This window comes from Molossus molossus, unplaced genomic scaffold (genome assembly GCF_014108415.1).
Source record: "Molossus molossus isolate mMolMol1 unplaced genomic scaffold, mMolMol1.p scaffold_m16_p_9, whole genome shotgun sequence".
Lineage (NCBI taxonomy): Eukaryota > Metazoa > Chordata > Mammalia > Chiroptera > Molossidae > Molossus > Molossus molossus.
Window position 1 is genome coordinate 27,440,703 of NW_023425403.1, and position 24,538 is coordinate 27,465,240.

Genomic DNA, 24,538 nt, shown 5'->3' on the forward strand with positions numbered 1-24,538 from the left:
GGTTTTTGTATGATTTGCTAGATTCTTTTTCAATCTATGGATGGTGGGAGGCATCCCTAATTTTCTCATGTAAGCACTGAGCTAATTTTTAAAAATTAAATTTATTGGGGTGACATTGTTAATAAAATTATATAGTGTATTATCAAGTGTACAATTCTATGATACATCATCCATGTCTAGTATTGTGTGCCCACCACCCAAAGTCAAATATTCTTTCATCACTGTATATTTGACCCCCATTACCTTTTACAACTCCCATACCCCCTTCATTCTAGTAACCACCATACTGTTGTCTGTATTTATGAGTTTTTGTCTGTTTTTCTTGTTTGTTCATTTGCTGCTTTCAGTTTTATATTCCACATATTAGTGAAGTCATGGGGTTGTTGACTTTTTCTGTCTGACTTATTTTGCTTAGCTTGATAGTCTCATATACAAATGGCAGCATTTAATCTTTTTAATGGCTGAGTAGTATTTCTTTGTGTATATATGTACCACAATTCTTTATCCAGTCATCAATAGAAGGACATTTCGGTTGTTTACATGTCTTGGCCACCACGAATAATGCTGCAATGAACATAAGGGTGAATATATCTTTGTGAATAAATGTTTTCAAAATTTTTGGTAGATACTCACAAGAGGGATTGTTGGGTCATATGGTAATTCTATTCTTAATTTTTTGAGGAACCTCCATACTGTTTTCCTCAAAAAACTGGCTCTATTAGTTTATATTCCTGTGAATGAGGGTTCCTTTTTCTCCAACACATGCTATTATTTTCTTGTTGATAACAGCCATTCTAACAGGTCTGAGGTGGTATATCAATGTAGTTTTGATTTGTATTTCCCTAGTGGCTAGTGAAGGTGAGCATCTTTTCATATACCTGAGGCCATTTGTATGTCTTCTTGGGAGAAGTGTCTGTTCAGGTCCTCTGTGTATTTTTAAATTGGATTGTTTATTTGAGTTGTATGACTTTTTAATTATTTCCCCCAATTTTTATTAACTTATTTCTGTTACATATGTTTCTCCTTTGTCCTCTAGACACCCTCCTCCACACCCCACCTCCCATACCCCCTAGCAATGTTGTCTATGTCCACTGGTTATGCATACATGCATATACGTTCTTTGGTTCATCTCATCCATCACCGGCTGCTCCCCTTTACTGAGGTTTGTCAGTCTAAACCATACTCCTTTCTATGTCTCTGGGTCAGTTTTGTTCATCAGCCCACCTTGTTCATTATATTCCACAAATAAGTGAGATCATGTGGTATTCGTCTTTCTCTGACGAGGACATTTTTCCATTTTTTGTTCAGGTAGAGTGGGGGGGAGAGAGAGGAACAGAGAGAGAGAGAGAAACATTGATGTGAAAGGGACACATCGAGTGGCTGCCACCCGCACAACCGACCAGGGCCGGGGACAAACTGTAACTGAGGTATGCGCCCTTAGCGGGAACTGGACCTGGGTCTCTCAGAACTGCAGGCCGACGCTCTAACCGCTGAGCCAAACTGGCCAGGGCTGTAACACAGCTTTTTTATCCACTAATCTATTGATGGACACTTGGGCTGTTTCCAGATCTTAGCGATTGTAAACAGTGCTGTTATGAACATAGGGGTACATATAATCTTTCTGATTGGTGTTTCAGTCTTATTAGGATATATTCCTAGAAGTGGGATCACTGGGCCAAATGGCAATTTAATTTTCAATTTTTGAGGTAACACCATAGTGTTTTCCATAGTGGCTGCACCAGTCTGCATTCCCACCAGCAGTGTACTAGAGTCCCCTTTTCTCCACACCCTCACCAGCACTTGTTGTTTGATGATTTGTTTGATGGCAGCCATTCTGGCAGGTGTGAGGTGATAAGTCATAGTTGTTTTAATTTGCCTCTCTCTGATGATTAGTGACAATGAGCATTTCTTCATATGTCTCTTGGCCATTTGTATATCCTGTCTGGAGAGGCGTCTATTTAGGTCCGCTGCCCATATTTTAATTGGGTTCTTTATTTTCCTTTTGTTGAGTTGTATGAGCACTTTATATATTTTGGAAATTAACCCTTTATCTGATGTACCATTGGCATTTATGCTCTTCCATACAGTGGGTTGCCTTTCTATTTTGATGGTTGTTTCTTTTGCTATGCAGAAGCTTTTTAGTTTAATATAGTGCCATGTGTTCATTTTCCCCTTTGTTTCTGTTGCCTTAGAGTGATATATCAGTGAAAATTCTGCTGCATATGATGTCTGAAATTTTGTTGCCTACATTTTCTTCTAGGATTTTTATCCTTAGTGGGAACCGAACCTGGGTCTCTCTGAATCACAGGCTGATGCTCTAACTGCAGAGCCCAATAGGCCAGGGCAGATCCTTGTTTTTTTTATAACCTTGATTACTTCATGCCATTCCCTTCTGGCCTGTAGTGTTTCTGTTGAGAAGTCAGCTGATAGCCTTATGAAGGTTCCTTTGAAAGTAACCTGTTGCTCATCTCTTGCTGCCTTTAGGATTCTCTCATTGTCTTTAATATTTGGCATTTTAATTACTATGTGTGTTGGTGAGGGCCTATTCGGGTTCTTCTTACTTGGGGCTCTCTGTGCTTCTTGAACTTGAATACCTTCTTTCTTCACCAAGTTAGGGAAGTTTTCTGTCACTATTTCTTCAAATATATTCTCTAACACTTGCTCATTTTCTTCTTCTTCTGGAACGCCTATGATATGAATGTTGTTACATTTTCAGTTGTCCCACAATTCTCTTAAGCTGTCTTCCTGTTCTTTAATTATTTTTTTTTCTTTTGGTTTTCTGATTGGTTGAGGTTTTCTACTCTGTTTTCTAATTCACTGATCCAGTCCTCAACTTCCTCTACTCTGCTGGTTATTCCTTCCAGTGTGTTCTTTATTTCTGCTATGTCATTCTTCATTTCCACTTGGTTGGTTTTCAGTGTTTCTATACCTTTACTCATGCTGTTGAGCCTCCTCAAGATCATGGCTCTGAACTCTACCTGATAACTTGCTTTACTGCATTTTGCTGATCTCATCTTCAGTAGAGTTCTGTTGTTCTTTCATTTGGGATTTGTTTCTCTGTTTCACCATTTTGCCTATCTCAGTGGGTTTTGGAGCCTGACAAATTTTCCCTGTGGGTATTAGTGTTCTGCTGTTTGTGACTCCCTCTAGTGGGTTTTGATGAGTGTGGGAGGACCCACATTAAACACCATTGTCAAATCTTACTTTCCTGGTAGATTTGCAAGTCCAGGAAAAATTCAGTTATCCTCTTGCTTATTGCGTGGAGGGTATTAGTCTCAATTACTTGACGAGCCTTGGGTTGTAGCCCTCAGCTGAATGAAAAACTTCCTCAGGTGTTCAGCATAAGGGGATTTCCAGAGGATGGGGTAGAAGCTGGCTGTTAATGAGCCTCAATTTTCATTTCTCTGGTCCACCTGGGTGGGGTTAAATCTCCAAGGGAGGGGCTGCTTCTCCCCAGAGCTCCTGGAATGGGCTCCCCAAGCAAGATGGCCACTGTCCTGTGTGGTTGTTACTCAGCAAAAATTCTGAGCACCCTCTGAATCCCATGTCCCCACACTGTTCCTGTCTAGTCTGCCCTTTCTCAGCCAGAGCCCATGGTGAGTGGCTGTAGCTAATTTATTGCTCTGTCCCGGCCCTCTGTGCTGTGGAGCCAGCATGGGATTTTAACCCCGTGAAAGCTGCTCACAGCTAAAACAGCTGCTGTTCGTGGGCTCCCAGCCTTCCCTTTCATGCCTCTGCAGACCTACCAGGTTTGATTCAGTGTCCTTTTTTCCTGTCCCTGGTTATATGGGTCCTCTCCAGCTGCTTTTCTGTTACTTTTGCCCAAGAATTTGTCTTTATTTTAGTTGTAATTCCAGTTTGGTCCTGGGAGATGGTCTTTGTAGCTTCCATTCACTTACTGCCATTTTGGAATCCGAGTGGTATGAGTTCTTTAAATATTTTGCATATTAACTCCTTGTTGGAACTACTGTTTGCAAATATCTTCTTCCATTCAGTTGGCTGCCTTTTAGTTTTGTTGGCAGTTTCTTTTGCTGTGCAGAAGCTTTTAGTTTGCTATAGTTTCATTCATTGATTTTTGCCTTTATGACTCTTGCCTTGTGGGTCAAATTAATAAAAACTTCCCTAAGACCAAGGTCCATACCATTGATACCTATGTTTTTGTCTATGTAATTTATTGTTTTAGGTCTTATTTTCAGGTGTTTGATTCATTTGGAGTTACTTTTTGTATATAAAGACAAACAGTAGTCTAGTTTCATTTTTTGGTATGTGGCTTTATAATTTTCCCAGCACCATTTACTAAAGAGGCTTTCTTTTCTCCACTGTATAATTTTGGCTCCTTTGTCAAACACTATTTGCCCATATACATGTGGATTTATTTCTGAGCTTTTAATTGTGTTTTTGTGTCTGTTTCTCTGCCAATACCATACTGTTTGATTGTCATCAATTAGTAGTATAATTTGAAGTCAGGGAGTATGATACCTGGGGCTTTGTTCTTTTTTCTCAGTATTGCTTTATTCGATTTTTTTGTGTGTGTGTGGTTCCAGACAAATCTGATGATTTTTTGTTCTTTTTTCTGTAAAAAATATCATTTGGATTTTGATTGGATTGCATTCAATCTGTGTATTGCTTTGGGTAATATGGACATTTTAACTATGTTGATTCTTCCAGTTCATGAACATGGAATATCTTTCCATTTCATTGTATCTTTTTCAATTTCATTTAACAATGCTTTGTAGTTTTCAGTATATAGATCCTTCACACATTTTGTTAAATTTATTCCTAGGTATTTTATTTTGTATTGCATTTTTAAAATGAATTGTTTTTTAAATTTTCTTTTTCTGAAATTTTATTTTTAGTACATAGGGATGTAGTAGATTTGTGTACATTGATTTTGTGTCTTGTAACTTTACTGTATTTGTTTATTATTTCTAATACATTTGTTTGGTGGCGTCTTTAGGGTTTTCTATAAAAAGAATCATGTGATCTACAAAAATACTTTTTTTTTTTAATCCTTACCTGAGGATACTTTTTCCATCTATCTTCAGATAGAGTGGGAAGGACGGAGAGAAAAGGAGAGAGAGAGAAACATCGACATGAGAGGGACACGTTGACTGCTTGCCTCCCACATGACCCCAACCGGGGCCGGGGACAAACCACTACCGAAGTACATGCCCCTGACCAGAATCGAACCCACAACTCTTTGGTCTGCAGGCCAACACTCTAACTGCTGAGCCAAACTGGCCAGGGCTAAAAAAATACTTCTTTATTCCAAATCTGAATGCCTATTATTTTTTTCTCTTGTCTGATTGTGCTGGCTAGGACTTCCAGTATTATGTTGAATGAGAGTGGTGACAGTGGACATCCTGTCTTATTCTTGATCTTAGAGGAAAAGCTTTCAGTTTTTTATCATTGAGTATGATATTAACTGAGGGTTTTTCATATATGGCCTTATTTATGTTGAGGTACTTTCCTTCTATAACAATTTTATTGAGTGTTTTAAATGCTTTTTCTGCATATATTGATAAGATTATTGATTTTTATTCTTTATTTTGTTAATGTGATGTATCACATTGATTGATTTTCATATTTTGAACCATTCTTGTGCCCCTGGAATGGACTCTTCCTGATCATGATGTATTGTTTTTTAAATGTATTACTGTATTCGATTTTCTAGTATTGTACTTAGGATTTTTGCATCTGTATTTATCAGAGATACTGGTCTGTAGTTTTTTTGTGTCTTATTGTTACCAGGTTTTTGTACCAGGGTAATATTGGCCTTGTAAAATGTGTCAATAAGTATTGCCTCTTCAATTTTTTAGAAGAGTTTGAGAAGGCTAGGTATAAACTCTTTTGGAATGTTTGGTAGAATTCACCAGTGAAGCCATCTATTCCTGAACTTTTACTTTTTGGGAGGTTTTTGATCATTGTTTCAATTTCTCACTGTTAATTGGTCTATTTAGGTTTTCATATTCTTTATGAGTCAGTCAAGGAAGGTAATATATTTCTAGAAACTTACTCATTTTTTCTAGGTTATTGAATTTGGTGGCATATAATCTTTCATAGTATTCTTGTATGATCCTTTGTATTTCTGTGTGGTCTCTGGTAGCTTTTCTTTCATGTCTGATTTTGTTTGAGTCTTTTCTCTTTTTTTCTTCATCTAGACAGGGGTTTGTCAATTTTATTAATCTTTTCAAAGAACCAGGTTTTTGTCGTATTAATTTTTTTTATATAATCTTTTCTCTATTTCATTCAATTTTGTTCTAATTTTTATTTCCTTTCTTCTGCTGACTTTGGGCTTTGTTTGTTCTTTTTCTAGTTAAGATGTAATGTTAGGTTGTTGAGATTTTTCTTGTTTCTTGAGAGAAACCTGTAATGCTATAAACTTCCCTATTATTACTGCTTCCACTACATCCCAGAAGTTTTGCTATGTCACATTGCCATTCTCATTAGTCTCTCTCTCTATTTTTTTTAATTAAAAATGTTTTTTATTGATGAGAGAGAGACAGAGAGAGAGAGAAAGAGAGAGAGAGAGAGAGAGAGAGAGAGAGAGAGAGAGAGAGAGAGAGGTCAATTTGTTGTTCCACTTATTTATGCATTCATTGGTTCTTCTTATATGTGCCCTGACAGGAAGTTTGAATCCACAATGTTGGTATATCAGAACAATGCTTTAACCAACTTAGCTACCTGGACTTTATATATAGCTTAATCTCACCTTTTATTTCTTCTTTCACCCAGTTACTTTTTAGTAGCATGTTGTTTGATCTTCACATATTTGTGTTATTTTTTGCTTCCTCTTTTTTTTTTTTTTTTTGCAATTTAATTTCTAATTTCAAAGCATTGTGGTCAGAGAATATGCTTGGTATGATTTCAGTTTTTCTTAATTTGTTGAGGCTAGTTTTGCATTCTAACATATGGTCTGTCCTTGAGAATGTTTCTAGAGAAAAATATATAATCTGGTGTTCTGAGATGAAAGGCTCTGTAAGTGTCAATTATGTCTAGTCTAATGTGTCATTTAAGGCTGATATTTCTTCTTCGTCTTCTTTTTTTTTTTTTGTTACAGATGTTTCTCCTTTTTTTCCCATTGACACCCTTCTCCCCCTTGCTCCTTGCCCCATCCTCAGCTTTGTTGTCCATGTCCATTGGTTATGTGTACATGCATATAAGTTCTGTGGTTTATCTTTTCCCCCACCCCCTCTTCTAGGGATTGTCAGTCTGTACCCTACTTCCATGTCTCTGGGCTACCCTGTTCTTCAGACTGTTATGTTTAGTATATTCCACAAATAAATGGGATCATATGATATTTGTCTTTCTCTGCTTGGCTTGTTTTCTTAGGATAATACTTTCCAGGTCCCTCCATGTTGTCTCAAAGGATAAGAAATCTTTCTTTCTTACAGCTACACAGTACTCCATTGTGTATACATACCACAGCTTTTTTACCCATTCATTTACTGATGGACACTTGGGTTGTTTCCAGATCTTAGCTATTATAAGTAGTGCTGCTATGAACATGAGGGTACACATATTCTTTCTGATTGCTGTTTCAGGCTTCTTAGGGTATATTCCTAGAAGTGGGAGCACTGGGTCAAATAGCAGTTCAATTTTTAACTTTTTGAGGTAATACCATGTTGTTTTCCATAGTGGCTGCACCAGTCTGCATTCCCACCAGCAGTGTACTAGAGTCCCTTTTTCTCCACACCCTCGCCAACACTTGTTGTTTGATGCTTTGTTGATGGTGGCCATTCAGACAGGTGTGAGGTGATACCTCATTGTTGTTTTAATTTGCATCTCTCGGATGATTAGTGATGTTGAACATTTCTTTATATGTCCCTTGGCCATTTGTAAGTCCTGTCTGGAGAAGTGTCTATTTAGGTCCTTTGCCCATTTTTTCATTGGGTTCTTTGTCTTCCTTTTGTCGAATTGTATGAGCACTCTGTATATTTTGGAAATTAGGGTATATATCTAATATATCATTGGCAATTATGTTCTCCCATATGGTGGGTTGCCTTTCCATTTTGATGGTTGTTTCTTTTGCTGTGCAGAAGCTTTTGAGTGTGATGTAGTCCCATGTGTTCATTTTTTTCTTTGTTTCTGTTGCCTTAGGTGATGCATCAGTGAAAATTCTGCTGCATATGATGTCTGAAATTTTGTTACCTACATTTTCTTCTAGGATTTTTATGGATTCACAAGTCACATTTAATTCTTCTATCCATTTTGAGTTTATTCTTGTGTATGGTATAAGTTGATGGTCTAGTTTCATTTTCTTGCATGTAGCTGTTCAATTTTCCCAACACCATTGATTAAAGAGGCTGTCTTGCCCTGGCTGGTTTGGCTCAGCGGTTAGAGTGTCGGTGGTCCAGAGAGACCAGGGTTCATTTCCTGCTAAGGGCATGTACTGCGGTTGTAGTTTGTACCGGCCCTGGTTGGGTCGTGTACTCGATGTGTCCCTTTCACGTCAATGTTTCTCTCTCCTTCTCTCTTCCTCCCTCTCTCCTTCCTGCTCTATCTCAAGATAAATGCAAAAAAAAAAAAAAGAGGCTATCTTCACTCCATTGTATGCTCTTGCCACCTTTGTCAAATATTAATTGAGCATAATGTTTTGAATCAATTTCTGAGTTCTCTGTTCTATTTCACTGATCTATGTGCCTGTTCTTATGCCAGTAGCAGGCTGTTTTGACTACAGTAACTTTGTAGTATAACTTGATATCTGGTATTGTGATCCCACCTACTTTGTCCTTCTTTTTCAAGATTGCTGTGGCCATTCAGGGTCTTTTTTGGTTCCATATGAACTTTTGAAGTATTTGTTCTAGTTCTGTGAAATATGTCATTAGTATTTTGATGGGGATTGCAGTGAATCTATAGATTGCTTTGGGTAGTATGGACATTTTAATGGTGTTAATTCTTCCAATCCATGAACAAGGTATGTGCTTCCACTTTTTTATATCATCTTCTATTTTTTTTTTTTTTAATGTCCTTCAGTTTTCTTCAAATAGGTCCTTTACTTCTTTTGTTAAGTTTATTTCTAGGTATCTTACTTTTTTTGCTGCAATGGTAAATGGGATTTTTTTTTAGCTTCTCTTTCTGTGAGTTCATCATTTTGTATAAGAATGCCATCGATTTCTTGATGTTAATTTTGTATCCTGCTACTTTGCCATATTCATTTATTAAGTCTAGTGGATTTTTGATGGCGTCTTTATGGTTTTCTATGTATAATATCATGTCATCTGCGAATAATGACAGTTTCACTTCCTCCTTTCCAATTTGGATCCCATTCATTTTTATTTCCTGTCTGATTGCTGTGGCTGAGACTTCCAGTACTATATTAAATAAGAGTGGCAAAAGTGGGCATCCTTGTCTTGTTCCTGTTCTTAAGGGAAATGTTTTTAGTTTTTGTCCATTGAATATGATGTTGGTTGTATGTTTTTCATATATGGCCTTTATTATGTCGAGATATGATCCCTCTATTCCCAGACTACTGAGTAGTTTCATCAGAAATGGGTCCTGGCCCTGGCCAGTTTGGCTCAGCGGTTAGAGCATCAGCCTGCGGTCCGGAGAGACCCGGGTTCGGTTCCTGCTAAGGGCGCGTACCTCGGTTGCAGTTTGTCCCCGGCCCTGGTTGGTTGTGCAGGTGGCGACCACTTGATGTGTCCCTTTCACATCGATGTTTCTCTCTCTCTCTGTTCCTCTCTCTCTCCCTCCCACTCTACCTGAACAAAGAATGTCCTCGGGTGAGGATGATTAAAAAAAAAAAAAAAAGAAATGGGTCCTGGATATTATTGAGTTTACTGAGCCTTTCTTCTGCTGAATTCCTCTTTAGTTTAATTATTGTATTTTTCAAATTTATAATTTCTATTTTCTACTCATTATAACCATATTAGTTGTACATTTCAGTGTCATTGAGTATACTCATTTTGTTTTGCAACATCACCACCATTCATCTCCAGATTTTTATTTTACTTTTCCAGCTGAAACTCAATACCCATTAAACACTAACTGCTCCTTGTCTCCTCCCTCTAGTTTCTGGCAACCACCATTGTACTTTTTGTCTCTAGGGATTTGACTCTTCTCAGTGCCTCACATTAAGTGGAATTATACAGTATTTTTCTGGCTTATTTTACTTATTTCTAACTGGCTTATTTCACTTAGTATAATGACCTCAACATTCATCTGTGTTGTAGCATGTGTCAAAATTTACTCCTTTTAAAAGCTGAGTAGATATGTATTCCATTGTGTGGAATACATATAAAAATATATATTTCATTTTGTTTATTCATCTGTTGATTGGATATTTGGGTTACTTTTACTTTTTGGCTAGTATGAATAATACTGTTATGAATGTGAATGTACAAGTACCTGTTTTGAGTCCTTCTTTTTAGATCTTTTGGGTATATACACAAAAGTGGAATTTCTGGATATGAGTATGGATATGAATATTAAAAATAGAAAATTCTATTTCTATTTCTATATTTAATATTTTGAGGCGCTATCACATTATTTTCCAGCTGCACAATTTTACATTCTTACTAGCCATGCACAGAGGTTCTAATTTCTCCACATTATTGCCAACACATGTTATTTTTACTTCTTTTAATTTTTTTTTCATGATAATAGTCTTCCTAATGGGTTTGACATGGCTTTGGTTTGCATTCCCCTAATGATAAATGTTGTTGCTTATCTTTTCATATATTTATTGGACATTTGTATATCTTCTTTAAAGAAATAAGTATTCAAGTTCTTTGCTCATTTCTAAAATTGGGTTGTTCTTTTTGTTTTTGAGTTGTGTTTTTCTTAGTGTTCTTGATACTAGATCTTTTTCAGAAAAATTATTTGCAAATATTTTCTCTCATTTTGTACGTTGCATATATATACTCTCTTGTGAGTGTTCTTTGACTCACAGAAGTTTTTAATTTTGATGAAGCCTAATATATCTGTTTTTTCTTTTCTTACTCATGTTCTCGGTGTCATTTCTGAGAATCCATTGCCAATCTAAGGTCATGAAGGTTTACTCCTGTTTTTTCTTTTAAGAATTTTATTTTTTACCTCTTAATATTTTTGCTATTGATCCATCTTTTTTTGTCCACATAATGTCTTTACTTTTTTTGTTAAACCTCACCCGAAGATATTTTTCCCATTGCTTCTTAAAGAGAGTGGAAGGTAGGTGGAAAGGGAGGGAGGGAGGGAGGGAGGGAGGGAGGGAGGGAGAGAGAGAGAGAGAGAGAGAGAGAAACACTGATAAGAGAGAGACACATTGATTGTTTGCCTCCCACACGTGCCCCCTACTGGAGCCTGGGATGGAACCTGCAACCCAGGTATGTTCCCTTGACCAGGAATTGAACCCGTGACCCTTCAGTGTGCCAGCTGACACTCTAAGCACTGAGCCACATCAGCCAGGGCTGTTTTGCTTTTTTTTGAGAATAAGCAAATAGCAGAATTAACATGACATTCAGCAACTCCAGACCAGCTTTTCTTACACCAATGAAGAGTGATCAATAGAACAGGCAGAGACTTTAGAATTTCTGATAGCCTCTTACCCAGCCTGTAGGTAAGCGAGACAGCTGTGCTTCCACAGAAAAGCAACTCTTCCTATTGCTTTTTTTAGTACTGATCTTTAAAGGAACAAGAGTGGGATACTGACACATAGCAAGGTGTACCATATTGGGGGTTAGTGCACATGTCATCATCTTTTGGTTGTCTGGTGAGAGACAGGGCCGTGAGAATACATCTCAGAATGTGCTATCATGCATAATTCTGGACTTGGCTCACAAAGGCAGAGGCAAGAATCTTTTTTTTTTTTTTTTTTTTTAACTCCATTAAACATTTTTTTGGTACTCTGCTGTATTACTATAGACCTGATCTTTTTACCTAAAATTTCTTCTTTAGATTATGAGTTGCTATTTTTATATTAACAACTGATCACCCCATCATAGTACCAAAATATCCCCCAAAATGTAGTTAAAATTTTATCGAATCATAAACCAGTCTTTGTAGAAGGGAAACTCACCCTAAACCCCTGTCTGCTCATGTGTTGCCTGTGAGAGTGGGAACAGGGAAGAGGAGAAATCTACATACATCACTGAACTTGAAAATATTGCTTTGGGCTCCCTGGGTGATTTCTGCCTCCTGGCTTTCTCCTACTTCCCAGACAGCTGTTCTCAGAGCTTGGGCACATAGTCATCCCTTTCTGCCTGGTAACATGTGCCAGCTGCTGGGGACCTAAGATCCTATTTTTTGTGGAAAGATTTGCCATGGTGGTGTCCAGATTGGTTGCTGAGAGTGGGCTTTTCATACTTCAACAGCCTGTCATACTTATAAACTAGCCAGGCATATGGTAAAGGCCTGTGCCCTTGGGAGGCCCAAAGCCCACATAATTGGACCACCAGAAAATGGTGCTATTTTCTATATTCTGGGCCTATCCTGCTGGGAGAATTTGGGTCTGTCAAGACCAAAGTATAGAGTTTACCTGGTTCAAGGCCATCCCATGCAATACTGGTGGGCCAGTTTTTAACCTGAGTAGGTGTAAGCATTTTTTTCCAGCTCATCAGTCTCTGCTCCAGTGTATTTGATCTGCATCAGCTGCTGTGGCTGCTTGTCCACTTCCGGCAGGCTCAAGGGACTAGACCACTTGATGAGGTCCTTTGGCATTCCAGAGCCAGGAAGGTGGATAGCCAGGATTGCTGCAGTAGACCAGGCACAGGTCAGCAGTATGAACTCGGAATGGTCAATGATCCATTTTGAGCTAATTTTTGTATATGGTGTGAGGTAGCATTCCAATTTTTTCTTCTTCTTCTTCTTCTTTTTTTTTTCATTCATTCTGGTTTATTTTTTTATTAACTGTATCCTGCTTCTGTTTCTAATAATGATTTTGCCCCTTAAATTTTATTTGTGCTGTTAACTACATCAACTTTTCTTAGATTAATATTTGTTGTAAATATAGTTTCCCCATCCTTTTATGTGACAAAGCTCCTAGTGCTCACGGTTTTTGCATACATTTTTTGTCCCTTTTCCATTAAATTGGGTCAATTCAAGTAGCTCTTGCTCAAGGGGTTGAGAAGAAAGGATCTGTTCCTTTGGGATCAAGGCAACTAAGAGTGGCTACCCCTCTTTCATCTTTCTTTCCTAATGCACAGTGACCTGAGAAACCAGCTGTGTCTAATTATGTCTGTCTGTGAAGAGGGGCTCAGGTTGCAAGATCTATAGTATCACATGGTCTGAATTTTAACCTCTATCAGAGTCCAGTTGTGAGCTAGAAACATGCATAAAATAAATATACTTGTATACTTATATTAATTTGTTGTGGCTGCCATACGAAGTACCACAAACTAGGAGGTTTAAAATAACAGAAATGTGCTTTCTTATACTTCTGGAGGCCAGAAATCCAAAATCAAGATATTGATTCCTTTTGGAAACTATGATGGAGAATCTCTTTCATGCCTCTTTCCTAGATTTGGTGGCTGCCAGAAATCCTTAGTATTTCTTGTCTTGTAGACATGTTACTTCAGTATCTGCCTCTGTCTTCATATCACTGTCTCTCTTGTGTCTTCTCTTACTTACAGGATACACCCTAATCTGGAATGGTCTTACTTCAAGATCCTTAGCTAACCACACCTTTCAAAGACACTTTTTCCAAATAAGGTTACCTCCACAGATTCTGAGTGGACATGTCTTTATGTGTGTGTGTGTGTGTGTGTGTGTGTGTAGGGGGTGGGGTCAGTCATCATTCAAACCACTACATATGCCAATGAGGACATGTCTGCTTCAAAACCTCAGGAACATTTACTGAGGTTCTCCCAGTGGGGCTTAATACAGGCTCAATTCAGCATTTACATCTGCCACAGATCCTTAGTGTACTGTAGTTTCCCTTGGTCATAAATGAAAAATGGTAGAACTGCCTGCACAGTAGCTTTAGTCAGCTGAGGAGTTTTCTTTTACTCTGGCATCTTACAAAGCTGGCAGCCTATGATTTTTCAGTAAAATGGTCAAAGCAACACAGTTATGTTATGTGTGTTGCCTCCAAAATCCAAAGTGGTTTACCAAGTGTTGTGCTTCTTGCCATTAATTATGGAGGAGTTTTACCATTTCTTCTAGACCACTGTAGATGGATTTTTCTTTTGCATGGTGTGTGCGTAATAAAAACTTTGGCATACCTGCTTCTTACCAAGGCATCTGATATACCTGCTAGTTCAGATCTTATAGGCATGATTTTATGAATATAATCTCCAGAATGATTTTATCTTAGATGGTATATTTTTTCCTATTGTTGCAGTAACAAGTTACCATAACGTTAATGATGCAATACAAATTTATTATCTTACAGTTCTATAAAATTGGTTTCATTGGGCTAAAATCAAGGGGCTGGCATTGCTCTGTTCATTCTAGAGGCTGTCGTAGAAAATCTGTTTTCTTGCCTTTTCCAAATTCTAATGCCTGTTTGCATTCTTTGGTTTGTGAGTCCTTTATTCCATCTTTAAAGCCAAGAACATTGGATTGAGTTCCCGTCCCCTCTTCTACATGTAAAGTTCCTTGTGATTGAATTTAGATTACAGATAATCCAGAATAATCTCTGTATTTTAAGGTCAGTTGAACAGCAACCTTAATTCTCAATTACAATTTGCCATGTAATTTAATATTCACAGATTCTTGGGATTAGAACATGGACATCCTTGGGAGGATTATCCTGTCTACCACAGAGTGTGGTATATTTAGGGTCTAGATAGAAGCAGAACCAGAGATGATAAAGACCTGAGGCAATACAGATGGTGAATGTATACTGCCATTACTGCCAAGTGAAAAAGCGACCTTGCTGCGGTAATTCTCTGCTTATTGAGATAGTGAAAACAGCACTTTTTCTATCAATGGTTACATACAGGTGTCAATTGCTATGTTAATTTGCTTCAGTAAAAGGACCATATTTTAAATAATATTTGTTATTTCAATCATCACCTGACTAAATTTAAAATTTAAATCATTCACACAGATCAAACAAATAAAATAGGAGCATAATAGAGATCACTGACTTTGTATATTCCAAATCACTTCACAGTGGGTCTACTTTCTGGATTCAGGAAGTCTTTTGGTTTAATGTTTTGTTGATGGTGCAAATGATATTCAGAGTTTTCTCTTTGGCCCTTCTTACCATAATAATCCTCATCCTATATATTAGGTAGGCTAGATTATTGATTATATCTATTTCCACACACTGTTCCATAATTGGGCAAATTATGATAAGGCTAACTTGTAGAACCATGAATACACTCGTAGATTTGAACCTAAATTCCATTAATCATCTGAAATTTCCTGGTAAGCATACATTTTATCCTAAAGTGAGCACAATCATATTTTAGGTCCTCAAAAATTAATAGTAGCCTAGATCCAGTATTTATTATTCCACAGAAGGTCTGAATAATTGGGTTTTTATTTTGTGGATCCAGTCTGAGGATTTTTCTTTTATTTGGTCACTTCATCTTACTTACATTTATTGATATGACAAATTTTTTTATCGTAGTGCTTCTTATTTATGTTATACTTTATTGATTTTATGCTTTTGTTTTGGTAAAAAGTCTTTTACCATAAAAATCTGTGACTTGATGTACTTTTTTGGGTTCCTTGTGTATTCATCTTCTTTTAATTTGGAATATTTATAATTTGTTCTATATAATAGATTCAATTGTTCATTTAGGTAGTAACTAGTGATTTCTCACTGTGAGAGATTAGAAAATTTAGTATCTTGCTACTTATTCCTACCTCCTGCTCTCCTTTTTATACATGACTATAGTTTTAGTTCTTCTAATACCTTTATATCATTAAACAATATGTTTCTACTTCTACCAATTGATTTTCAGCTTTAAGTCACATTTTTTTATCACACTGCAATAAATTTAAAGAAATCAGTATTCACATATGGTATTCCTCTCCTGCTATACTTTGTACCATTATTGTAAATGTTACTATGCCTATATAATCATAGTTTATAATATTTGCATTTTATTAAATAACTATAATTCCCACAATTGTTTTAATCTTTATTCTATATTTAAGTTTATTTAATGCTCACTACTACTAGGCTTTTTTCCTCATATCTGTTGATATTTTATTGGGAGAAGTTCATTTGCCCTTTATGACAGGTATATGTGAACTATGTTCTTTGATTTTTTTCTTGTAAATATGTCTTTTGCCTTCTTATTTTAATAACAGTTTTGCTGGGTAAAAATTTCCGGTTCCATACTTTTTCATGAAGATTTAACAAAGACATTGTGATTCGTTTTTTTTAATGTTAAATACTGTTGTAAAAATTTCTCAAGCCAGTCTTCTTTTCTCCCTGTGTGTCCAATACGATTTTCTTTTTCTCATATGCCCATAGAATTATTTCTCTTAGGCAGTCAGTAGCGTTAGTAGAATAGTCTGAGTTTTGATGAATTATTATTGCTTTTAACTTCAATACAGTGTACTTTCCCATCTATTGTTTCAAATATTTCAATTCAGGAAAGTCACCTTGAAGTTCATCTTTGATTATTTTTACTCTATTCTGTGTTTTTCAGGAACAGCAAATTTTGTGTAAGTTGATACTTCTCCCTGTGCTTTTTATGATGTCTTACAACTATTGTTTTTCAATTGTTTTAAAGATTTCTATAGGAATATACAGTGAGAACTCATATTTGCATAAGTGAATTTTACAAAAGAACCTGAAAAAATATTTAGTCAGGTTTAAGACACAGTTATTCACTGTTTTTTAAAATAATTTCTTTAGGTTCTCAAAATTCATCTCTACAGATTGTATTTCCAGAGAAAATCCAAGCAAATACAAATGATAATTCACAAATAGAAAACGTAAGATATATTTTTCACAATCAATATTAGTATATGATATTTCTTGTTTTTATTGTATACCAATGAAATATATCAATCTTAAAGTATGAATATAAGTTCCCAGTATTATTTCTACTAATGAATTTAAAGTTTTGATGGTAAAAGCAAATATGTATATCAGAATGTTCTATTTTTGTTTAATATATCTCATTTCCTCATGGTAAAACTATTAAAAGTTCAAATACAGAAAATAATGCAGAAGAAATAGGGTCTTATCTGAGTGATATCTATATGACTCATATGAAGAGAATGCTTTTCTCCAAGACGGTTAAGAAAAATCTTTTTAAATTAAAGTCTCCTTCCTTCCTCTTTACCATACCACCTACCAGTTCTCAAAGAGAAAAAGCCTTTTATTCTATTCTTTTTGTTAGAAAGGGAGATACTTTATCTTATTCATTAATTTATTTAACAGATATTTTTCTGGACTTGTGCGTATAGCTATAAGCTATGTGTCTTAGGAGATTAAAAAAAAAAAAAAAAAGAAACACAGTGAATCAAGCCTTTCTTATAAGTGGTCAATATTTTGATAACACTTTGTTGTTAACACTTTTATTAAGGTATATTTTGCACACCATAGAATTCACCCTTTGTAAGAGTATATAACTTAGTTATTATTAGTACATCAGTGGAGTTATGTAAATATTATCACCATTCACTTTTACAGCATTTCTGTTGTCTAAGAAGTTCCCTTATGTCTATTTGCAGTTTTTCTCTGCTGCCATTCTCAGCCCTTGGCCACTGCTGATTTGTGTTCTGTTTCTATCTCTGTACTAAATTTTTTTTTTTTTTTATCCTGACCCGAGGACATTTTTGCATTTTTTGTTCAGATAGAGCGGGAGGGAGAGAGAGGAAGAGAGAGAGAGAGAAACATCGATGTGAAGGGACACATCGAGTGGCTGCCACCCGCACGACCAACCAGGGCCGGGGACAAACTGCAACCGAGGTACGTGCCCTTAGCGGGAACCGAACCCAGGTCTGTCCGGACCGCAGGCCGACGCTCCAACCGCTGAGCCAAACCGGCCAGGGCTGTGTTTTGTTTCTATAATTGCCTTTTATGGACATTTCATATAAATGGAAACATATGATATGCATATTCTTCATTGGGTTTGTCCATCTTGTAGCACTTGTCAATAGTTCATAAATTTTTATGTCTTATTAGATGTGGATAACACATTCTTTGACTTCATAGACATTGAATTGTTTTTCAGATATTGGTTATTATGAGTAATTCTGTTATGAACATTTATATGTGGACATTCTCTTGGGCATATTCCTAGGAGTAAAATTGCTACACCATATGACAAGTTTATGTTTAAGATTTAAGGAAACTGCCAAACTGTTGTCCATAGTGACTGTACAATTTTACATTTCACATCAGCCATAAAAGAGGGTTCCAGTTTTTTTCTTGTCAGCACTTGATTTTGTCTCTCATTTTTGGTTAATGTTATTCTAGTGGGTGTGTAGTGTTTTTCATTGTGGCTTCAATTTGAATTACCCTAATGAAAAATGATCTTGAGCATCTTTTATGAGCCTATTAAACATTTATGTCTTTTTTGTAAAATATTTATTCAAATTTTGTTCACATTTTTAAATTAGGTTGTTTTCCTCTTTATTTCTGAATTCTTAGAATTCCATATATATTCTAGATACAAATTCTTTATCTATATGATGCACAGTTATTTTCTCCCAATTTGTGTCTTGCCATATCATTCTCTCATTGGTATATTTTTAAAGCACAGTCATTTTCAATTTTAGTGACATATAGTTTATCAAGTTTTCTTTTTATGAATCTTGTTTTTTCTCATTGTGTATAAAAGCTCTGTTATGGACTAAATTGTGCTCCCTGCCCCTGAATTCATATGTTAAAGTCCCAGTCATCAATGTGACTGTATTCTGAGATAAGGCGTTTAAGGAGATGAGATTAAATGAGTTCATAAGAATGGGGCCCTAATCTAATAGGACCTGTACCCTATAAGAACAGGAAGAGACACCCTCCCTTTCTCTCCAACTGAGCACAGAAAAAAGACAATTAGAGGACACAGCAAGAAGGTAGCCATCTGTAAGTCATGTAGAGAGGTCTCGCTGGGAACTAACGTGATGGCACCTTAATCTTAGACTTCCAGCTTCTAGAACTGCGAGAAAGCAAATTTGTGTCTTTTAAGTCTTTCAATCTGTGGTATTTGGTTAAGGCAGCCTAAGCTGACAAGTACAGATTTTGGTTCTGTGGAGTGGGGTGCTGCTGTAACAAAAGCCTAAAAATGTGGAAGTGACTTTGAAATTTGAGTGATAGGTAGGGGCTGGAATAATTATGATGGCATACTAGAAAAAGTGTGGCTTGCCTTGAAATAGCTATTGATGTACAAATGAATGCTAGAGGCAGTTCTGGTGAGAACTCAGAAAGAAGAGAGAAGAGTTGTAGAAAAAGCTTCTATCATTTTGTAGAATATACATATCATCCACCATGAACACAATATTGGTTGAAATGAGGAACAGGTTATTGGAAACTGGAGGAAAGGCGGTTGTTTTTATAAAGTGGCAACAGATTGAATAGTGTTCTAGTGTTTTGTGGAAGGTAAAACTTGTGTCCACCTTGGATATTTAGCAGAGAAGATTTCTAAGTGAAGTGTTGAAGATGATGACTGGTTTCTCCTTACTGATTATAGTAAAATGCAAGAAAAGAGAGATAAATTGGAGGAATTGTTAAGCAAAAAGGAATCAGAACTTGAAGATGGAAAACTCTCATCATATCCATATTGCAAAAAATTAAAAAGCATATTCTGGAGCAAATACCAGGTTTATGGCTGGACAGTCACTTCATAAAGAGATTAGCTATGGATTTAAACAGCTAATACCTAAAGCCAGCAGAAACATTGCCAGCTAGGAATAAATGGGCAAGAGAAAATGAGATAAAATGAAGAAAGGCTATTGGACTTCTGGGATTCTACAGGACAGGGCAATAGAGCTTTAGAGCTTTGAACATTCATTTTCCTTTAAGAAAAAGAAAGAATGATGCAGAGGATATTCAGAGATAACCAGGGTTTCCACTCTCATTACAAGCCTAGGAAGCAAAGCTTTTTCCTCGATTTCAGAGGGTTTGACGACCTTCTCAGTTTTGGTGGCCAGGATGCTTCTCTCCAGTGTCTCCGGCAAGACCACGGTCCAGAGACATAGGGGTGGGGAGAAGACAGGGCTACTACCTAGGGTTTTGGGGATAATGCTGCTGCCTCAGTGTACACAGAGGGCCAGAGCATCAGTTCCATAAATTATGCTGTGATGTATTTTTCTTTCTTTTTTTTTTTTTTTATCCTGACCCGAGGACATTTTTGCATTTTTTGTTCAGACAGAGCGGGAGGGAGAGAGAGGAAGAGAGAGAGAGAAACATCGATGTGAAGGGACACATCGAGTGGTTGCCACCCGCACGACCAACCAGGGCCGGGGACAAACTGCAACCGAGGTACGTGCCCTTAGCGGGAACTGAACCCGGGTCTCTCTGTACTGCAGGCCAACGCTCTAACCGCTGAGCCAAACCGGCCAGGGCTGTGATGTATTTTTCATTCAGTTCACAATATTTTTAAATTTCCTTTATGATTTTTGTCTTTGATCCATGAGTTATTTAGAAGTTTGTTGTGTAATTTTCATACATTTAGGAATTTCCTAGATTTCTTTCTGTTGTTGATTCTAATTTAATTCAGTTGCAGCAGCAAAAACACTTTTTTGACTTCACTTCTTTTTAATTTTTTGACCTAGAATATGGTCTATCATGAAGAATATTTCATATGCACCTGAAAAGAATATGGATTCTGCATTTGTTGGATGGAGTGTTTTCTATGTCACTTTGGTTGTGTTGGTTAATAGTTTTATGCAAATGTCCTTTATGTTTGGCGATTTTTTGTCTAGTTGTTCTACCCATTATTGTGAATGGAAATTGAAATTTCTGACTATGATTATTAAATTGTCTGTTTTTACTTCTAATTCTTTTAGTTTTTCCTTCATGTATTTTGAGGATTTGTTAATAGATGTCTGTTCATTCAAAAGTTTTATATTTTTGAATGTATTGACACTTCTATCTTTATGAAATATTATTCTTTTTAGTAATGCTTATTGTCTTCAAGCTTATATTATCTGATATTGCTATGACCCCTTTTTATGGTTACTGTTGGTATGATATATATATACATATATATATATATTTTTTTTCTATTCTTTTATTTTGAACCTATTTGTACATTTGAATCTAAGGTATGTCCCTTGTAGATAGCATATTATTGGATGTACATTGTTACAATTTATCTCTGTCTTTTTACTGAGGTGTTTATTTTTATTTTTAATTTATTTTTTTATCCTCACCCGAGGACATTTTTCCATTTTTTTCTTCAGATAGACTGGGAGGGAGGACGGGAGGGAAGGAGAGAGAGAGAGAGACAGAGAGAGAGAGGGAGAGAAACACTGACGTGAAAGGGACACATCAAGTGGTTGCCACCCACACAACCCAACCATGGCTGGGGACAAACTGCAACCGAGGTACATGCCCTTAGCGGGAACTGAACCTGGGTCTCTCTGGACCACAGGCCGACGCTCTAACCACTGAGCAAAACCGGCCAGGGCTTTACTGAGGTGTTTAGATCATTTACATTAAGATCAATAATTTGGACTTCTGGTCAAGATGGCGGCGTAGGTAAACGCGGTATCGCATCCTCCCACAACCACATCAAAGTTACAACTAAACTACAGAACAACCATCATTCAAAACCACCTGAAATCAAGCTGAATGGAAGTCGTACAACTACGGAATTAAAAAAAAAAAAAAGCAGCTACTTCCAGACTGGTAGGACGGGCGGCGGGGCGGCGCGAGGGGTGGCGGCGGCGCGCAGCTGCGAGACGGGCTGGTCCCACACCCAAGTGTGGCGGATAAAAATCAGGAGGCTCCCGCGGCTCGGAAGGTCCTTCCTGAGGACTGAGGGGTCCCCGTCCCACACCAGGTGCCCCGCTCAGGGTTCCAGTGCCAGGAAGAGAATCCCCATAACTTCTGGCTGGAAAATCCAGCGGGAACTGAGGCTCAGGGAGGCTGAGGCGGCTGGAGCCCCAGGCAGCTCCTTAAAGGGCCCGCTCACAGACTTATCGGACTCTCTCCCTCTAAGCTTGGAGGGGAGGCAGCTCGAGGGGCGCCAGAGACATCCAGGGAAGAACTGAGCTGTTTGGCACTGGAACGAGGGCTGGAGAGGGGGCTTCCTCGGGGACAAACGTGGTGTAAGAGTCCTTTGTTCCTTTGGTGAGCCTTTCCCGAGGGCAGCAGACAGAAGCCATATCTGGGACTCCAGCAACCTGGCTCACACTGGTAGCCCCGCCCTGGTGACTCCCTGAGGCCCCGCCCCGCCCAACTTTCAAGCCCACCGAAGCTGTTGCCACTTGCTTAACCATAGGATTGGCCGGTCTTGGATCCTGCTTCAGGTTTTTCCTAAATTCTTTCAAACGAGCAGCATCGGGTCTCAGCGAGCCCCATACCGCTCATTAAGTAATACACTGAAACAAACACAGGGAGGCAGCCAAAATGAGGAGACAAAGAAACAGGTCCCAAATGAAAGAGCAGAACAAAACCCCAATAAAAGAACTAAGCGAAAGGGAGATAAGCAACCTAACAGATACTGAGTTCAAAATACTGCTTATAAGGATGCTCAATGAACTTAGTGAGAACCTCAGTGAACTTAGGGAGGGCCTCAAGAGCATAAAAAAGGACCAGTCAGAAATCATGGATACACAGTTAGAATTGAAGGAGGCATTAACTGAAATAAAGAATAATTTACACAGCTTCAATAATAGAGTACGTAAATCCAAGCAGCAAACCATCGATTTGGAATATAAGGAAGCAAAAAATGCCCAATCAGAACAGCAAAAAGAAAAAAGAATCCAAAAAAATGAGGATAGTGTAAGGAGCCTCTGGGACAACTTCAAGTGGCCAACATTCGCATCTTGGGGGTGCCCGAAGGAGAAGAGAGAGAACAAGAAATCGAAAACCTGTTTGAAACAATAATGGCAGAAAACTTTCCTAACTTGGTGAAGGAAACAGACATACAAGTCCAGGAAGCACAGAGAGTCCCAAACAAGATGAACCCCAAGAGGCACACACCAAGACACATCATCATCAAAATGCAAAAGGTTCAAGACAAAGAGAGAATCTTAAAAGCAGCAAGAGAAAGGCAGCTAGTTACCTACAAGGGAGTACCCATTAGGCTGTCAGCTGATTTCTCAAAAGAAACTTTGCAGGCCAGAAGGGAGTGGCAAGCAAGAACCTACAACCAAAATTACTCTATCCTGCAAAGCTGTCATTTAGAATCGATGGACATATAAAAACTTTCCCAGACAAGAAAAAGTTAAAGGAGTTCATCACCACCAAACTGTTATTATATGAAATGATGAAGGGTCTTTTTGAAGAAAAAGATAAAATGTATGAACAAACAAAATGGCAATGAATACATATCTATCAACAATGGAATCTACAAACAAAATGAACAGGAAGAACAGAAACATTCTCATAGATACAGAGAACATTTTGTTGGTTGCCAGTTGGGAAGGGGGTTGGGGGAACGGGTGAAAAAGGTGAAGGGATGAAGAAGCACAAATTCATTGCTAGACTGACAAACCTCAAAGGGAAAGGGGTTGAGGGAAGAAATAAACCAAAGAACTTATATGCATAACCAATGGACACAGACAATAGTGTGGGAAAAGGTGGGAGGGGGACGGGAGGGGGGAGGAGGGGGTCAATGGGGGAAAAATGTGGAACATCTGTAATACATTTTACATCCAAAAATAAAGATTTGAAAAAAAAAAATCAATAATTTGTATGGTTGGATTTACATTCCTCATTTTGTTATTTTTAAAACATGTTTCTTTGTAGTTGCTGTGGGTACCACAATATGCATTTTAAATTATCACAATTTACTTTATATTAATATGAAAAATTCCAGTAAAATATTGAAACTGTGCTTCTATATAGTGGAATTCTATCTCCTTCCTTTGTGCTATTCTTGTCATATAATACATTTATATTTGTATAAACCAAACTATACATTATAATTATTGCTTCATTCATTGTTATATATTTTAAATAAATTAAAAGGAGAAATAAGAAAAACTACATTTATAATTTTAAAAATTTAATCAAATCTTTTATATTAACTCATGTTTAACCTATTCTGGTTCTTTGAGTTACCATTCTTCTTATTTCCTTTCAACATAAAGAATTTTTTTAGTATTTCTTGTGGGTCAGGCTTTACTTCACCTTCATTTTTAAAGGTAGATTTGCTGGATATGGAATTCTTGGTTGGCAGGATTATTGTTCTTTCAACATTAAAAAAAAACAACTTTTTAAGTACCTTCTGTCCTTATTATTTCAGATGAGCAGCCTACCATTAACTGTATTGATACTTCTGTGTATGTAATGACTTATTTTTCTTTTGATATTTAAAAATTTTTTTCTTCATGGTTGGCTTTCAACAGATTGAACATGATATATTTTTATATGTATCTTGTATTTTTTTTTTAATGAGGGATTTGTCAAGAATTTGGATATGTAGATTACTGTTTTTCATCAAATTTTGAATATTTTTGAACTCGCTCCCATACAAAAAAACAATTTTATAAACCTACTGGTAAACAAATACTTTAATATAACTGGAACCTT

At 37.1% G+C, this 24,538-nt stretch overlaps 1 protein-coding gene and 1 pseudogene across 1 annotated transcript in view; one reads left to right on the forward strand and one right to left on the reverse strand.

Annotated features, from left to right (window-relative positions):
• Positions 1–12,128: 12,128 nt before the first annotated feature.
• LOC118623046 lies at positions 12,129–12,639 on the reverse strand (annotated as a pseudogene).
• A 2,600-nt stretch (positions 12,640–15,239) lies between these two features.
• LOC118622326 (disintegrin and metalloproteinase domain-containing protein 32-like) overlaps positions 15,240–24,538 on the forward strand; it is an 89,341-nt gene continuing 80,042 nt past the window's right edge. The window contains exons 1-2 of the mRNA XM_036249776.1: positions 15,240–15,294; positions 16,742–16,821. Coding sequence (XP_036105669.1) covers positions 15,240–15,294; positions 16,742–16,821 — 135 coding nt within the window. The remainder of the gene's footprint in view (positions 15,295–16,741; positions 16,822–24,538) is intronic.